Source organism: Phoca vitulina, unplaced genomic scaffold (genome assembly GCF_004348235.1).
Source record: "Phoca vitulina isolate PV1807 unplaced genomic scaffold, GSC_HSeal_1.0 scaffold37, whole genome shotgun sequence".
In the NCBI taxonomy this organism is placed as follows: Eukaryota; Metazoa; Chordata; class Mammalia; order Carnivora; family Phocidae; genus Phoca; species Phoca vitulina.
This window is the reverse complement of record NW_022589740.1, coordinates 12,365,124-12,383,194: the sequence shown is the minus strand read 5'-3', so window position 1 is coordinate 12,383,194 and position 18,071 is coordinate 12,365,124. Positions and strand designations below refer to the sequence as shown.

General features: G+C 42.5%; 1 protein-coding gene across 1 annotated transcript in view; it reads right to left on the bottom strand.

The window, feature by feature from the left end:
- The window catches only part of GDA (guanine deaminase), a 71,096-nt gene extending 53,966 nt beyond the window's left edge, over positions 1–17,130 (bottom strand). Inside the window, exon 1 of the mRNA XM_032427444.1 lies at positions 16,830–17,130. Coding sequence (XP_032283335.1) covers positions 16,830–16,952 — 123 coding nt within the window. The 5' untranslated portion in view covers positions 16,953–17,130. The remainder of the gene's footprint in view (positions 1–16,829) is intronic.
- Positions 17,131–18,071: the final 941 nt, after the last annotated feature.

Below are 18,071 nucleotides of genomic sequence, written 5' to 3'. Positions count from 1 at the left end.
AAAAAAAAAAAAGAGGGTGCCTGGGTGGCTCAGTTGGTTAAGCGACTGCCTTCAGCTCAGGTCATGATCCTGGAGTCCCAGGATCGAGTCCCACATCGGGCTCCCCACTCGGTGGGGAGTCTGCTTCTCCCTCTGACCCTCTCTCCTCTCATGCTCTCTCTCATTCTCTCTCTCTCAAATAAATAAATAAAATCTTTAAAAATAAATAAATAAATAAATAAAAGAATACAGAAAGGATGTCCAAGACAAAGCACTAAACAGTGCATTTAGGATACTACCATTTGCTGGGGGAAGAAAAGAATACATATCAATATTTTAATATATATATGTATATATATTAGCTTGTATGTTTTGTACACAATCTCTAGAAAAATACATAAGAAATTGGGAACAGAAACTGGTTGCCTGTTGGAAGGGGGCAATACCAGGTCTAGGCTACAGGAACAAGGAAGGGCACTTCCTAGTCACTACAACTCCTTTTGTGCACTGGAGATTTCCTATCATGTGCATGGATTTTCTCTTTAGGTATATTTTTTTAAATCCCAATTCCAATATTTATCAGCTGTTTGACATTGACAACTCGTTACTTAATCTCACTAGACCTTTGTTTCCTACCTCATAAAATGAGAATAAAACTACTATCTTCCTCATAAAGTGGGTGTGACCATTAGATGAGATAACACAAGGAAAATGCTCCAAAGAAAGCCTGGTATAAAGTAAGCATTCAGTAACATCAGTGCTACCTGTTTTCATAAATACCGTGGGCGAGATACTCTAAAGGGCCCTCCAGTTACAAAACAATTATATGTTGCCTAAGACTTTTTAAGTTGTGCTTTTAGGTAGCACTTGCAGGACATAGGGGAAGCATCAAGGTCTTTTTTCTAGTCTGAAAGAGGAGCAGTGAACAGTAAGCTCAGACAAAACGCATGGAAGCCCCAGAGATCCCTAGCTCCCAAAAATCCTTTCTAGAGGACCACATCCCTATACCCATTTCACAGATAAGACACACGAAGAATACTGACTAGCCCATGATCACATGATTCTTTGAATAATAGAATCCCTTCTCCAGTTCAGGTATCCTAACTTCTAGACTAATATAATTTCCTGTAATATTCAGTTTATTAAATCCCCTTTACATACAGCTCTACAAAAATCCAATTATTAAGTTTTGAAAAAGATCTGTATTGGATGAAGACAAAAATGAGCTTTATTCTTTTCTCAGGCTTTACGTATATTCCTTGCCTTTTGCTGTATCCTTTATATAGTTCTAGGAGAGTCATTTTTGCTAACTAGAATTCTATCTTTAAAATTAATATGTGCAGCAGCGCCTGGGTGGCTCAGTCAGTTAAGCGTCTGCCTTCGGCTCAGGTCATGATCCCAGAGTCCTGGGATTGAGCCCCGCATCGGGCTCCCTGCTCGGCTGGGAGCCTGCTTCTCCCTCTCCCTCTGCTCCCCCCCCCCAACTTGTGATCTCTCTCTCTCTGTGTCAAATAAATAAATAAAATCTTTAAAAATAAATAAATAAATAAAATTAATATGTGCAAATCCCCTCCCCTCTCCCGAGCTACTGCAACTGGTTCATTCCAACAGCTCAGGGATAATTATGTGTTTTCATGAACACAGCATCATTAGTCAAACCTGTGGACCTAATGCAACTTTCCTGTTGTATTTTGATGGCAACCATAGAATGGTATTGATGTCATATTCCCTAAATTTAAAGGGGAAAAAAGCTTTATATTTCTTTCTGTTTGTTTGATTTACAATTCATCTCTCTTCATCCCGTTTGCTCACTGGATGGGACACAGTTGTAAGAAATAATAAAGATTGCCTCCTCCTGGAGGTTCGGATGTAGGGCACTCTTCCCTGGTCTCAAAGCTACATTATTTTAAATTTCTGTTTTTTTCTATCATATATGGTGAAATTGAAAACATCTTTGTTTCAGTTTTTCATTTGTCACATTAATCACAAAGCTTTTCCCAGTTTCCCTGAAAAACCAAATGTTTTTCAATTTCTTTTATTTTTGTTAGGTTGGATTTTTGGGGGGTTTTTTGTGTGTTTTATTTTGTTTGTTTTTCAATTTCTAATTCTAGTGTGAGCCCACCAGCCTGTTTGGTTGTTGTTTATTATTTGTTTGTTAATCAGATTGACTGCATGTAGAAAACAGGATGAGAGCAGAGAGGCAAAGTTTGGGTTGGTTGTTTCTGCCAAACTTCCTACCTGTGATTTGGGGTAGTTCTTCAGATAAGTCACACCACAACAGTTATTCCAAGGTTTCGCCCAAGTAGGCAAAGCCTACTTACAAAGTCAATATAAATGTGTAACAAAATCATGGTGGCCATCCAGACAGCATGCATTCACAGCAACTAAATTAAGTCAAATCATGTCTCCATTGCCAAAAGAGTAGATTAAAAAAGATCCTGGGTGGCTCAGTTGTTAAGCATCTGCCTTCGGCTTGGGTCATGATCCTGGGGTCCTGGGATCAAGGCCCGCATCGGGCTCCCTGCTCAGTGGGAAGCCTGCTTCTCCCTCTCCCACTCCCCCTGCTTGTGTTCCCTCTCTCACTGTGTCTCTCTCTGTCAAATAAATAAAAAAATCTTTAAAAAAAAAAAAGATCAAATCTAAGTCTGACAAATATTTCACGTAACTTAATACTCTCTCCCTCCTTGTTTGCCTGTGCTCTCTTTATAGAAGCTCTAAATACACTTGACATTAGGTTTCACACGCCCAACATATTGTGAGCTTCACTGAACTCCACAAACTCAACTCCCGAAGCTCATGAAAGAGACTCAGAACAAGCCCAAATCCTGGCCTTACAAATTCCTCTCCTGTGTGGAGATGGATGCCAGCCATGAACCGACACTAGTTTGCTTTCCACCGCTCCTGAAGCCCAACTACTCACTGGTTCTAAAGCTCTAACATGTACAGTGTTGTTGAAAACCTGATTAAGAATGAGCAAATTGTGGATCTCGCAAAGGACACATAATCGCTTTAGAAGGTGCACTGACAAGTTGTCAGAACCCCTTAGGAGTTTTCTTTTGCAACACAAAAAGCCAAAAGCAAGCAAAAATTTTTATCACAGAAACTGCTGACTGTACCCTAAGGCCTCCACGTACCCCCACACAGTTGAGCAACAGCGCAGCTTTTCACTTCCACCAGAGCTGCTCAAAATACAGGCTTTAGAACTAGACCATATGGATTTAAATCCTAATTCTGCTAGTTACCAGCAATGTGACCTTGAACAAAGGTCACTTGAACTGTTGATGACTCAGTTTCCTCATCTGCAAAATGGAGCTATAATGGTACTCAATTCACAGAGTTGTTGCAAGGATTGAGTTAGTATATGTTAAGGACTTAGACCAGCGGCTGATACATCAGAAGTGCTATACAATCTTTTGCCTTTATTAGAAATAATTGTTTTCTTGGTTATTCATCCCTCAAATATTTGCTGAGCACATTCTATTTACTAGATGAGCTTAGAGCCTATGGCAGCAACACCACTAGTAAAAAGAAACTACTTTAATGGCAGTACATCTTCCTTTGCTCAACAGTTTTCTCAGGAACATTCCAACATTTTCTAAAAATGCCAAGTTTGGGTTGTTTTCCAACTGTTTCATGAAAGTTACTGCATATATACCAAGGGTGAGAAATTGCACTGAAGCGTGGGTGCTGACCGACCAGGTGGGCTCATGGGCTCGTCAAGTGATACCGACCAGTAGGCCAGCATGCAGCTTCTGGAATTCAGTCATAAACCTCCACAAAATCAGAAATATCCTCCAGGTTCATCTGTGAAAGTCACACCTGTGCACGCCAAGAGCCTAGGACTGGGTGCCTACCAATCAAATCACTGCAGACAGAGTTGGGGAGGAGAAATCCCAAGATTTGGCAGGAAGTTGCTTAAAATATGCTTCTTGGCCTCCCTTTTGTCATGTTCCGTAATGCATTTCAACTGATAACAATCCAAGGCAGCACACACTGTTGAAATGCACATTATATGCCCATCAGACTGCTAAGGATTCAGATATCTGTGTAAGAAATAATCCTCACGTTTCAAGAGTTTATATTCTAGCTGAGGAAATAAAATTTACGTGCATACAGGAAGTTGAAAACAATGCATGGCGGCATGTTTGTACAGGCCAAATGGACATTACAGACCGAGCTGAGAAAACTCACAGAAGGGAGAAATCAGCGAGGACTAGAAAAATCCGGTTGTTTTTTGGAGGAGGTGATGGGTAAGGTATGCATAGGGGAGAATGAGAGGGAAGGGTATTCAGGGTATGGACAAAAAGATGGGGAAGCCCAAAGACAGGACTCAATGTAAATGGATATGGGTTTTTAGTGCCATTTGTCACTTCATTGCATTTCCACATCCTCTCCTCTTACTGTCTTCTTACTCTATCTGCCCAATGATTTGGCATTTTGGAAGCATCCAGTCCTTTCTAGGTTTCTAGGTATAATTCTCCTCATTCTAATTTCAACTGGCATAAATCTAGCCTAAGTTTTCCTGTTTTTCTCCTTCTTCTACTTGATTGTCAGAGAAAGAAAGAGACAAAGAAAGAAAACCAGAATGATTATACAAGCCTGTGTTCATATATGTAAGGATTGCAGTTCTCCTTCTTAACATGAGTCACTTAAAAGTTGTTTTTCTCAGCTGGATTAAATCTTCTTTTCAAAGTAATCCACCCAGGAAGGATGGAAGGGGTGGGGTTTTCTCAGTACCCTTGGAGAAAGCAAAAGTCCAAAAATGCTTTCCTGTAATCAAACTGCATTTCGAAATAAGGAGAACATCTGGTTTTGTGGTCTTCCCTAGTCCCATTTATTTATTTTTGCCTTAATTTCAAAAAAATCTCAAACCTAAGGAAAAATTATGCCTCTCCCGTTTGATCTTGCTAAGATGAGAACAGCTTCAGCTTCACTCCTGGCATCCTGCACTACAAAACAAAAATACTGACTGAACACCAAGATTGCCAGTGACACCGAGATGCTAAATTATATTTCTGAGATAAGACAGTAAAATGATTATTAAGCAGGCTGCAGCTAATTCTAAGCTGTAGCGCATCCATATTTGCCAAAGCCTTGGCATCCACTCAAACATTTGCAAGTGGGCAATACCAGCATGCTTACATAACTTATGGAAGTGAAACGTGTGTACAAAAAGTCCTCAAAGAACCTAAGAATTGGAGAATAAGACATACGTGATTTGTTTGTATTTTATTACTGTTAAAGTCACCCTATTATTTTTCTCGTAGGATAAACAAAAATATTATACATTTATTATCTCAAAAGAGTTGTCTATGATCACCAAATGCATTTTCTTATCTTCCACCCATTCCAAAATCCAAATCAAGTGGATTGCCATTCTCTTTCTTTACCAAAATAAGTTTTCTTAAGGTCAACAATAACCTCAGGTTGCTAGATCCATTGCATATTTTTCCAGTATTATTCCTTCAGTAACATCTACCATTTGCTCTATTCCCTCCTTCTTGAAGTTGTCCCCCATCCTTTGCCTTCTATGACACCACCCTCCCGTGGTTACCCTCTGACCCTTGGGTTGCTTTTCTCATCCTACTCATTCTCTCTTTTTTTTTTTATTATGTTATGTTAATCACCATATATTACATCATTAGTTTTTGATGTAGTGTTCCACGATTCATTGCTTGCGTATACTCTTTTAATCAAAACTCAACCACTGGAGTTAATATATTCCTGTTCTCTTCTCAACCCTTATTCCACATTTTATATTTCCCACTCAGATATCTCCTCGGAGCTTCAGACTTGCAAGCCAACACCTCCCTGACATCTCCACGTGGATGTCACAAGGGCACCTCAACTCAGCATGATCATAACAGACCTCTGACTCTGCCCTCTCTGGGTGGATCTCTTCTTCTATTCCCTCAACCAGTGATGGCCAACACATCCATCCAGTTGTATAAGCCTGCAACCCAGGGGAAGCTTGTCCTTAGCCCTCTCTATCCAACCGGTCACCAAATCTCACTGATTTTTGCCTCCCTCTTGTGTCACAGATCTGCCCATTTCTCTCCAACTCTACCACCATCTGTGTGTCTCTTTCCTGGCCCACTGCAATTACCTTCCAACTCATCTCCTCTAGCAATGACTCTTGCTCTGCTCCACAGTCCAGTCTGTTTTCCTGCAATTTTTACTCAGTTACTCTGCGGTTCTTGTTTATATACACATTTTTAAATGCAAATCTTATCTTACCTATCTTCCTCTATCTAACATCTTTCACTGGTTTCCCATTGCATTGCCCTGGGAATAAATGAAAAACCCTAATGAAAAAAGCCTGATGCTTATCTCTCTGGCCTCCTCTATTTCCACCAACCCGCCTTCTCCACCCTCCACCACAACAGTTACCAGTTCCTTCTCCCCACTGAGTCTCTCTACACAGGCCTTTCCTCTATCTTTCTCTGCCTAATTAATTCCCATTTAACCTTCAAACCTCAACTCGAATGTCACTACCTTAGGGTTGCATTCTTGAAGCATCTCTTCAAAATAAGCCAAGTCCTCTGGTTTCACACTACATGGCATTCTGCAGTTTTCTCTTTTAGAAATTACATACTTTCCCATGCTCATTTGATTTTTGACTCTGAGTGCAAATAAGGCAAAATCTGCATCTCTTTGGCTTATCACTTTATCCCAACCCCTTGACGTCTTTGCTCTTTCCTCACCAGCTGTCGGTTCATAGGAGCTCCAAGCGTACTAGCTCCACAGGACTGATGAGTCCACAGCAGGCTGCATCTTGAGGAGGTTCACGTGCTCCCACTGAGCCAGGGACCTAGTGTGGCTTCCCTCTGTGTTTTATACTTCAAAAAAGGGTTAAGGCTTCCATGAGACCGATCTATACATGTCAGGAGGAAACAACTTCTAGGTGAATAGTATGGAGGAAAAACTGCCCCATCTGTGCTCCCGAAGGAATAGCACACGGAGCACAGCAGTCCGTTCTGTCCTTTCTTTTATTCAGAAGCATTTACTGAATGCCAATTTGTGCTAAAGCCCTAGGTACTAGGAGGGACAGGAGATGGATAATAAGAGCTGTTATTCATGGAGGGCCTACCATGTTCCAGGACTGTAAATTGTAAGTGGCAATTTACAAGCAATATTTTAAGGAAATTACCATTTTATGAAGAAGTGAACACTTAACAAACCACAGTATAAAACCAAAGGGAATAAGCAATCCTCTACAATCTACATTATTCCAGATCCCTAACATAGTCCGAGTTAAAGACATTTGAGAATTTTATGAGGTCTCAGAGTTCCAATTAAAACCTACTTTTCCAGGTTCTTAATTATTCACTAGGACATGAAATGAATTACAACTCCCAGTGGCCAAATATGTTGTATCAAGCATCTAGATTAGAAAAACCCTGAGTGCTTATTCAAACAATTGGTTATTTGAAAGATATTTTTAGCTAGCTGTACATTTTGCTGACTCCTAAAGTGAACTTTTCCAAACTGGTTATCTTGTGGTGAGAAAATCCAAACACCATTTATTAATCCAACAAATATTCATCTGAGTGCCTACCATATGCTAAGAGTTATGGATACGAATGTGATAAAGTCATAGCCCCTGCCTTCAAGGTGAAGTTATAGGGGATAACCAAGAGATAAAGTAAGAGCCATAAAGAGGTGCCAAGCAAAAAGTGGGGCATAAAGGGGTTAGCTAGGCCTGGGAACAGGAGGGCTGGAGTGATAACAATGATACCACTGAGGAAGTGACACTTAAAATAGTCCTGAAGGGTGTATTCATCCAGCAGAAGGAAGGTGAAGGAGGAACGTAAACAAAAACACAAAGGCATAAACAATATGGAAAGTTGGGCAAACACTCAACGAGGCCAGGTGTAGGTTCATCCCATAGTTAAGCAATGGGGAGCCATAAAAAGATTTTAAAGAATAAACTAGTTTTTTATTTTATTTTTTAAAGATTTATTTATTTATTTATTTGCCAAAGAGAGAAAGAGCCCAAGCAGGGGGAGTGGCAGGCAAAGGGAGAAGCAGGTTCCCTGCAGAGCAGGGAGCCCGATGAGGGGCTCAATCCCAGGACCCTGAGATCATGACCTGAGCCGAAGGCAGACGCTTAACCAACTGAGCCTCCCAGGTGTCCCTAAACTGATTTTTTAAACTTGCACAAGGATGTTGGTAGCAGAACTGTTGATGGTAGGCAAAAGGTAGAAACAATTCAAACATCCATCAACTGATGAATAAACAAAATATAATATATCCATAGAGTAGATAATTATTCAGCCATTAAAAGGAATGGAGCTCTGACTCATGCCACAACATGGGCGAACCTTGAAAACATTAAACTAAGTGAAAAAAGTCAGGCACAAAAGGTCACATGCTGTATGTGTCCATTTATATGAAACATCTAGAATATGCAAACCTAGAGAAAGAAAGCAAATTCGTGGTTGCTGAGGGGGGAAGGGAAGAATAGGGAGTGACTGCTCCATGGTTAATGGGCCTCCCTTCGGGGTGACAAACATACTCTGGAACTAGGGAATGGATGTGGCTGCATGACATGGTGACTGTCATAAGTGACAATGAAGTGTACTCTCAAAAATGGTAAACTTTACATTAAATCATAAAAGTGAAACAAAACCAAAAAACTAACAATACAAAAAGTTATAGAGTACAACATAAAAATTCTCCTCCACATTCCCAACTCTCCACTCCTGCCCTACAAAAGTAAGTATTATTTAGGTTTGTAATTTTAATATTGCCTTCCGGAAATGTGTTTTGTATGTGTGTAGATATACACATCCAAACTGTGGGCGCATGGACGGGGCTGTATGATCACACGATACACTTTTTCTGTCCCTTTAAGTTATGGGAGAACAGCAGGCCTTTAACATTTCTACAGCATTATATGTAAGCCTAGAAGAACTTGCTTTTAATTAGAGTTACTGTATCATTGCTTTAGCCTTCAAAGATGTTTTTTAACTCATGAATCAATAGCTTGTCGATAAATTGAGGTCGACACCATTGGGTTTTCAGGTGGGGTTTTTACTGAGAAAGGTTCATTCTGCCAAAATAATTTTTAAAAACCCAGGCTGAGAAAAGAAAGAGCACTGTGACTATAGAAACAGGAGTCATGGGGGTACCAACCTGAGCAGGGCTAAGAGGGGAAGAAAACACTTGAAGGGTATTTGTTAAGAAGTGGTTTCAGGTAATCGTGCATGAATAACTAATTCCTGGGGCAAAAATCAGCATTTCACAAGCAGAGGGACCAAATACAATAGTTGAAAGGCTTTGAAAACCAGATCTCAATTAGAAGTTAAATTTAAAGTTAATGTGACTTATCCTTTAGCATTAATAAATTAGTGTAATTAAGTTAACTACAAAATGCCATCACAAAGCAAAAGGGTATGGCTTTTTAGAAAGTAGGAAGCAATGTCAAAATCATGCATGAGATAAGATCTTTTGGGAAATTATCAACGTGTATTGCTCAATCTTAGAAAATGATTGCTGAGAAATTCCAGGAACAGGAAATGTTAGAGACCCAGAAGGGAAGTAAACTCTGGTTACACCCAGCAGCCTCAAAGAATAAGTCCAATTGCGCTTTTTAAAAATCTCTCTGGGATATCATCTTACACCTGTCAGAATGGCTAGAGTCAAAAAGACGAGAAATAACAGGTGTTGGCAAGGACGTGGAGAAAAAAGAACCCTTGTGCACTGTTGGTGGGAATGTAAATTGGTGCAGTTGCTCTGGAAAACAGCATGGAGGTTCCTCAAAAAATTAAAAATAGAACAACCATATGATCTAGTCATTCTACTACTGGGTATTTACCCAAAGAAAATGAAAACACTAATTTGAAAAAGATATATGTACCCCAATGTTTATTGCAGCATTATTTATGATAGCCAAGAAAGGGAAGCAACCCAAGTGTCTATTGATAGATGAATGGATAAAGAAGATGTGGTATAAATATACGATGGACTCTTACTCAGCCTTAAAAAAAGAATGAGATCTTGCCATTTGCGACAACATGGTGTATCCAGAGGGTATTATGGTAAGTGAAATGAGTCAGACAGAGAAAGACAAATACCATAGGATTTCGCCTGTATGTGGAACCTAAAAACATGAAATAAATGAATAAACAAACAAAAAGCAGAAACAGACACATCAATATAGAGAACAAGCTAATGGTTGCCAGAGGACAGGAGGAAGGGGGATGGGCAAAACGGATGAAGGGGAGTGAGAAATACAGGCTTCCAGTTATGGAAAGAATAATTCACGGGGATAAAAGGCACAGCATAGGGAACAGAGTCAATGGTGTTGTGATCGTGTTGTATGGTGACAGATGGTAGGTACGCTTGTGGTGAGCATAGCGTACAGACTTGTGGAATCACTGTTGCACATATGAAATTAATGTAACATTGTGTGTCAACTATACTTTAATTTGAAAAAAAAAAATCTCTGGAATTAGAAATGTCTTTTTTTACACATCACACATGAATGTCTTTGTATTACACATTACATTCAACACACCTTACTGACCATCTAATTGGTACTGAAACAATAGGACAAAGCTGAGGGGCCCTCAGGACAATAGAATTTCAGCCCCCCTTATGACAGGAGGCAGCAGGGACTCCTGGAAAGAGCACAGACCTTGGAAATCAGACAAGCATGGGTGCGGATCTCGGCTTTGCCATTTACTTGCTGTGACGGCAGCCAAGACAGACAACTCTCTGAGCCTCCATTATTCATTTGTAAAGCAGGGGTGAGGAAGAAGAAAACGATGATCATGATGCTATCTCATCTCAGGATTGTTGATGTACAAAGAATCTGTCAGAGTCTGGCACACAGTATGACTTAATAAATGTTACCTTCTCTCCAGTTCACCTCCCATTTGCCAAAGAACTTCACATCAGCTCAGTGAGTGAGAACGTTCAATAAAGCTAAGTGTGATGAAAGGTAAAAATGAAATAATTACTTCAGTGAAAGAAAAATAAGAACAGTGGCCAATATTTATTGTGCAATTACTATGTGCCAAATGCTTTACACACACTATCTCATCTGTCCTACCATTCCTTCAGGTGCCATTGTTGTCCACATTTTGGAGATGAGGGTGCCAAGGCTCAGCTATGTTAGAAAATTCATCCAACTAAGAGGCAGAGTTGGGATTTGAATCCACATAGTCTGACTCCAGAAGCCATGCTCTTAGCCACCAGAAAAACACTGGTTTCAATATATATGCCAATATTTATGGGAGAACAAAAGGTAACCCATTCCACTTCCAGGATGATGGCCAGGGAAACTTTGGAGAAGAAGATGACATCAGAATGGTGCCTTCAAGGAAGAGCAAGATTTTATTTTGACAGCGGTGGAGTGGAAAGGGGGATATAAAAAGGAGGACTATTCCAGGCTGTGAGATTGGCACCAGCAAAAGAGGCAAAAAAGAACACGATGTGCTGGGAAACCGTGAGGAACTGGCAGGGATAGACATCCCTCGGCTCATGGACACCTCATGGTGTAAACCAGTCATGGAAATCCTCCTCCCATTGGCCAGAGAGAAGGATGGAGCAGGAGGAAGTATTAGAAAAGCAGGCTGGGGCCAAACATGTCATGCCTAGAATGTCGATCAGGGGCATTTGGATCTTAGCGATAACAGAGAGCCACAGGTAGGTGTAAATGAGGAGATATGTGATTCTACCCATACTCGGAACTACCCATGCTCGGATTCTACCCATGCTCGGAACCCAAGAACGGAACTGTCAGGCATGAGGAGGTGGTATCAGAATGGGGGAGAGCAAACAGCTAGGGGTCAACTCTATTCATTTAGACAGAGACAATGAAAGGCTGGACAAGGTCTATGACAATGGAGACGATTGTATATACAAAGATAGCCAAGAGGTAAACTGGCCCGCTTGACTACTGATATGGGTGCCTGAAAAGACACTGACATTTGGGGCCAATAAGAAGACAACAGAAATGCGAAAAGGGGAAGGCAGTGAGCAGTCCTTTGAAAAATAATTTGATTCTTTGAAAAAAGCAGTACAATCGTTAGAGGTGCTCTGGGCTGCAATTAATGGAGGTGTAGACAAAAAAGACATTTCATGGGCACCTGGGTGGCTCAGTTGGTTAAGCAACTGCCTTCGGCTCAGGTGATGATCCTGGAGTCTCAGGATCGAGTCCCGCATCGGGCTCCTTGCTCAGCAGGGAGTCTGCTTCTGCCTCTGACCCTTCCCCCTCTCGTGTTCTCTCTCTCATTCTCTCTCTCTCTCTCTCTCAGATAAATAAATAAAATCTTTTAAAATTTAAAAAAAAAAGACATTTCATTCTCACACAGAAGAAGTCTGAGGGCAATGGGCAGTTCTAGGGACAGTTAACTATCTGGTGACGTTATTCATGGACGTATCTGATGATGTTCAAAGACGGACTAGGTAAGTACCTCTGAGATCCTCTTAATTTTTTCCTCAGAGTCTCAAACAAAGGCGGCAGCAGCTCCACTCCTCATATGAAAGCATCCAAAAAAGGAAGACCTTCTCTTACCACCTTTGTTAAGGAGAAAAATATTTCCAAGAAGCCTTTGAGCCAACCTCCTGCATGTCAGAATGTCATCCCTGGTCACCCTTCACCAGGAAGCTGGGAAAATAAGTATCCCACCATATGATTTAATACAGCCACATATAGCTCTCTAACTCTCTCATCAAATCCAGCTGACTTGACCTAAGTCACTATCAATCCTGTCCACCTCTCTCCATCTCCACTGCTGATAACCGATGATGTTTATCGGGTGTGTGCTACGTGCAAGGCATTCTATGCACTTCACAATTACTAACTCACTTAAGCCTTCCAACAACCCTATGAGGTGGATTACGTTAATTATTTTATACATTAGGAAACTGGGAAATAGAAATGTTAAGTAACTTCATCAAATTCACATACGTACGTGACAGAAGCATTCTTAAGAATTCATATCTTACCTAAAACTAATGTAACACTGTGTATCAACCATACTCAAGAAAAAAAGTACAAAAAGAAATTTGTATCTTAACTGGCGCACTACACTGCCTCTTTTTTTTAATATTTTATTTATTTGAGAGTGAGAGAGAGCTCGTAGAGAGAGAGCACGAGTGGGGGAGGAGGGGCAGAGGGAGAGGGAGAAGTGGACTCCCTGCTGAGCGGGGCTCAATCCCAGGAGCCTGGGATCATGACCTGAGCTGAAGACAAGTCTCAACTTCCCCACCTGTAAGTGAGAATAACGACACAGTGGGATACTAAATATGATGTGCTAGGGATGTCAACAAACCCTCGTTAGATCTTTCTTCCCAGCTGCATCTTTGTGTCCCAGTAGGCCAATACATGAGCTGGGAGGCTTCACAGCTGAGATCTGGTGGCTCCCCACTTCTCACACAGTGCATCGCAGGCCACGGCATTCTTCTCCACTTGCTGGTCTGCATGACGCCACCATGTGGAAATATGCAAAAAATACTAGAGTGAGTAAGAGGTTAAGGGTTTGCTAGTGATGTGGGAAACTAAAGGCAGAAGGAAACGTAGATCAAATTAAATGTCCTTATAACCTGCAGCTCATTGACAGATACTTGAGATAGGCAGATTATAATACTCCTCCAGGAAACTGAGCCTTCTTTAGCAGATCAAAGTCCATTTGGAACTTCCCTTATCTTTACTTCTCCCAACCCCAAGGTATATAATCACTTGCTCCTCACAGCCCCGGAGCAGCAGGGAACAGCAGGTAAAAGTTCTTTCTGCCCACAGGTCCTGTCCCTGTGCTTTAATAAAAGCACCATTTTGCACCAAGACATCTCAAGAATCCCTTCTTGGCTGTCGGCTCTGGACCTCACCCTACCAACACCAACACACAAACACTCAAAAACTACATCACTAGGAGCAGAGGGAAAGAAGGGGACAGAATGAATATGGCATGTGTTAAGTATCCACTAAGTGCCAGGCATTTTCATATATTCTCTCATTTAATAGTTAGCAAAAGAAAATCTGATTCTACAAATGAGGAAACGGAGGTTCAGACAGGTTAAGTGTCTCGCTCACGGTCTCAGAGAAAGTAAGTGGTGAAGACCGAACTTGAACCCAGCTCTCTGGTTTCTCCATAGGACTTGCTCCTGCCATCCCAGGACACTACCCCCAAAATGATTCTCTTCCTCGTGTTTGCTTCCAGTAAATGTGCATTAAAAGACCCAAGACTTATTTTAGGCAAGTTTAAAGTCAACCTGATCCTGTTCTAGGTGGGAAGAATTGGATATTTAGTAGTATGGGAGCATACAGCGTCTCAAAATTTCATTAAATATCTGCAAATAAATTACACATGCTGGAGTCTTTCTTTTAAAAAGGTACATGCCACTCAAGTAGAAAAACTAACTCTGAATTCAAAATGCCCAATACTAAAAGGTTGACTAGAGAATTTTTTTTAATTAACCTAATTTTGAATGAGCTTTAATTAATGAATTAAAAGTAGTTAGTCATTATCATGCTCTGGGTCTAAATGAAGTTACATGACATGAGAGCTGAGGTCTAAAAGGGAGAGGGAAGACAGAGGAAGTCATTCTCCTCTCTCTCACATTCAACCCTAGACATGAGCTCAAAATGAAGAACTAGTTCCCAAGATCCCACAGAACTGGTTCCAACACACAACCCATACACTGTGGTTACCCAAGACGTAATCCACCCACTGCCTGCCTCCAAATCTCCTGGGACCTTGGCTGGAATGCCATTTCCTGGGGCCTGCTCCAGGCCTATAAATTCACATTCTCTGAGGATGACCCCCAGGAACCAGCACTTTAACAAACACCCCCTAGATGTTTCTGATCATCCCAAAGGGTGCGAACAGCTTTAGCTCAGTAAAAATGTAAACGTCACGATGACTCCACATATTTATTTTATGCGGAGTTAATTTGGTATAAGAACCTTGACTTTTTTTTTTAAGATTTTATTTATTTGACAGAGAGAGCACAAGCAGAGGGAGAGAGAGGGAGAAGCAGGCTCCCTGCTGAGCAAGGAGCCCGATGTGGGACTCGATCCCGGGACGCTGGGATCATGACTGGGGCCGAAGGCAGCTGCTTAACCGACTGAGCCACGCAGGCGTCCCTGAACCTTGACATTTTTTGAATAAATATTATCCCAGCAACTATAAAGGCAAAGCATTCCCACTTTCAAAATGGGGGAAATCAAATCTTGAAATATATACGGCACATTCTCCCCTTACACGTAGTCCACAATCAACTGCCTTGCGGCTAGAAGAGAAATCAACAGTTACCAATTCACTGATTAGGATGTTTCACAAGGCACTTGATTAACTCACCTTTGTATTCAGTTCCTAGTCAATTTTATCTTGTGAGGGAATGGCATTTTTCTAAATTTATAACTTCAGTATGCTCCTTAGTGGAGAATAGACTCCCTGAGTCAATGCCTTCCTTCTTCTGTACAACCCCCAGCAGAGGTAATTTTGTTTTAGATCAATTATTTCCTTTTCTGACTCCTCTCTACTGGTTGAAGACAGTCTTCAAACCCACCCTCTTGCTTGCTATCTTACCAATTAAAGTTCTGGATATGGGCAATTAATTTTTATAAAGAAACCCAAGAGTTGAACAGCTCCTTGTGATTAGACAAGCTCCTCTTAATCCCTCCCCAGTTTAGAGGTCTCTGTTCCGTTGTTTCTTGGGACTTGCCCCAAGCTTAAGGGTTCCTCCAAACTTGAGGGTCAAGTACACAAGGCAATAATTAAACAGTCTCCCCATCTGGGGGAGCTGAGAGTTCCATCACCTTGGAAACACAGCAGCAGGCTCCCTGAATATGCACAGAGAGAATAATTTTTAAGCACCGTAAGAAAACAGGGTTCGCTTATCCCCAAATGTAAGAGTCACGATTCAAAACTGTCACTGACTGGGAAGCGTATTTAGTCAGGAATAGTATCTTCAAGCTGACAAGTCACAAATAGGTGTACTTTTGCTAACCAGACTGGTAGTTGGGAAAAAGCTCAAAAATATCCCATCCTCATCTTTATTTTTTTCTGCTAAAAATGGAATGGCTTCCACTTATCAAACTAGCCAAGCCGCTGCTGATGCACTTACCACCTCTGGCACGGGGCATATGCACAGTAAATATTAGACATCAAGTTACCTCGGTCGTTTGTAGAAATCCTGATTTTGGAAAAAGAAATATAGAAGATACACTCATAGAAGACATTTTGAGCCTTAAAATGGAACTGCTTGCTTTGATGCAAATGGACAAATGGCTATGGGGAGGCAGAGGGGACATGGATAATTTCTCTCAGACTATCCTTTCTAGTATTATAAGTTATCTAGTTGGAGTCGTTGGTATAGTGTCTGTTGAGCGAGCAAGTGAATGAAATCAGTTCTTTGCTTATTATGTGCGCTGAAAGGGCTAACCAACATTAACCAAGTGACCCCTCCTCTGTTATTTCTTCCACAATAAATTCAATCAAATTTACGGAGCGCCTAGCCTGTGCCAGGCACTGTGCCAGGCGCCGGAGATACCAAGATGAATGAAGCAAAGTTCAGGTTTCTTAATGATTTCTTAAGATTTGCGAGGGCATAGCCTCGCTCCCCCTTCCACTGCAGCCTGGACGGCTGCTAACCAGTCGTGGGAGTGCGTCCTCTACAGCTCCCTGCTTCTGGGAGCGCGTTACTCCCAGGCCAGCCCACGAACCCAGCGCCAGGGCTCTCCCCTCGTTCTCCAAGAGTCAAACAATCAAGTTCAACTCCGGAGCTGCGGCTCTCGCTCCGCGCGGAGCGACTCCGGGCTGCGCAGCGCACCGCGCGGGACTCCTTCCACCTGTCCGCGCGCCCGTCGGGGTGCGCCAGACCCCGCGCCCGCTTACTTTGCCGCTGTCGCTCACGCCGAGGAGGTGATCCCGCAGCACCTCCATGGGGCAAGTCCAGGTGGAGTGGATGAATGTCCCTCGGAAGATGTGCGCCAGGGTCGGCATCGGGGCGGCACACATGTCAGCGGCGGCGCGCGGCGCGGGGTTCGCGAACCGAGGAGAGCGCACCCGGCGGAGGTGAGGCGAGGGGTCCCTGCGACTTGCGGGCTGCTGCTGGGCGCACCTGCTGGGGCCTCGTACTGCCCCTGCTTTCCCGAGCGACAGCCTGCCCCCTGCAGGCCGCGCCCAGGGGCGGGCTTCCTGCACCCTCGATGCCAATAGGATTTTTCTCCTGTGACTTGGCTCCGCGCTCCCTTGGGGTGTGGTCTCTCTCTCCTCCCCTGTGTTAGTTTTTGATAGGTTAACTCTTTGAGCTTCCAAAATCACCGCTCACAACGCAGTGCTTTTAACCTCGGGTGGCTGAGTTGCCGACCCAGGGGAGAGAGGAGAGGGAGATGAAGGAAGGGGCAGGAGGAGCCCAGGGGTCCAGCCCTGTACCTTAGCTGGGCACTAAATTTGCTATCGCTGCCTGTCCCCCAGCCTCCTCCACCTTTCTTTATTGGCATACCTAGAGTTGCGTCTGCCTGCTTTCTCTTGCCCTTTAAACCTCGGGCTATTTGTGACCAAACCTTGTACGTTCTCAACCTGTCGCACCCTCAAGGTCTGAACGGGCCCAAGTTCAGGAAAAGGTGGAAAGGTCAGTTGGAGCTGCCTGCTTTACCGACCAGTTTCATTTTCAGTTTCTGCAGGTTGCAGAATTTGTCCTAACCTGATGTTCTGAAAGCATCTCTTAACGGAATTACGGGGGCCCCCACCGGCGGAGGGTGATCTGTACCCCAAAGCCCCTCTCTCCCACCTTGAGGCCAGTGTTTTTGGCCCTTGTGTCCCTCCACAAACAATTCCATTTCCCGTCGTTCTCACACCTAAAATAAGTGAATCTCTTTGATTCAATTCCACTTGTACCCGGGGAGAAAATTAAGTTCTCAAGCTGAGTGGCTAGTGCTGGAAAGAGCACCGGATTAGCAATCAATAGACTGTGGTCAAGGCAGTGAGCCTCGGAGTCTTTATCTTCATGTGTGAAAATGGAACTTAGACCGGGTGGATGCTAAGACTGCTTCCAGATCGGCATTCTCTCCTGTACTGCATTCACAAAGTCCTTTACTAAGTTCCTCCAGGAAGACCACCTGGTTTCCACTCATG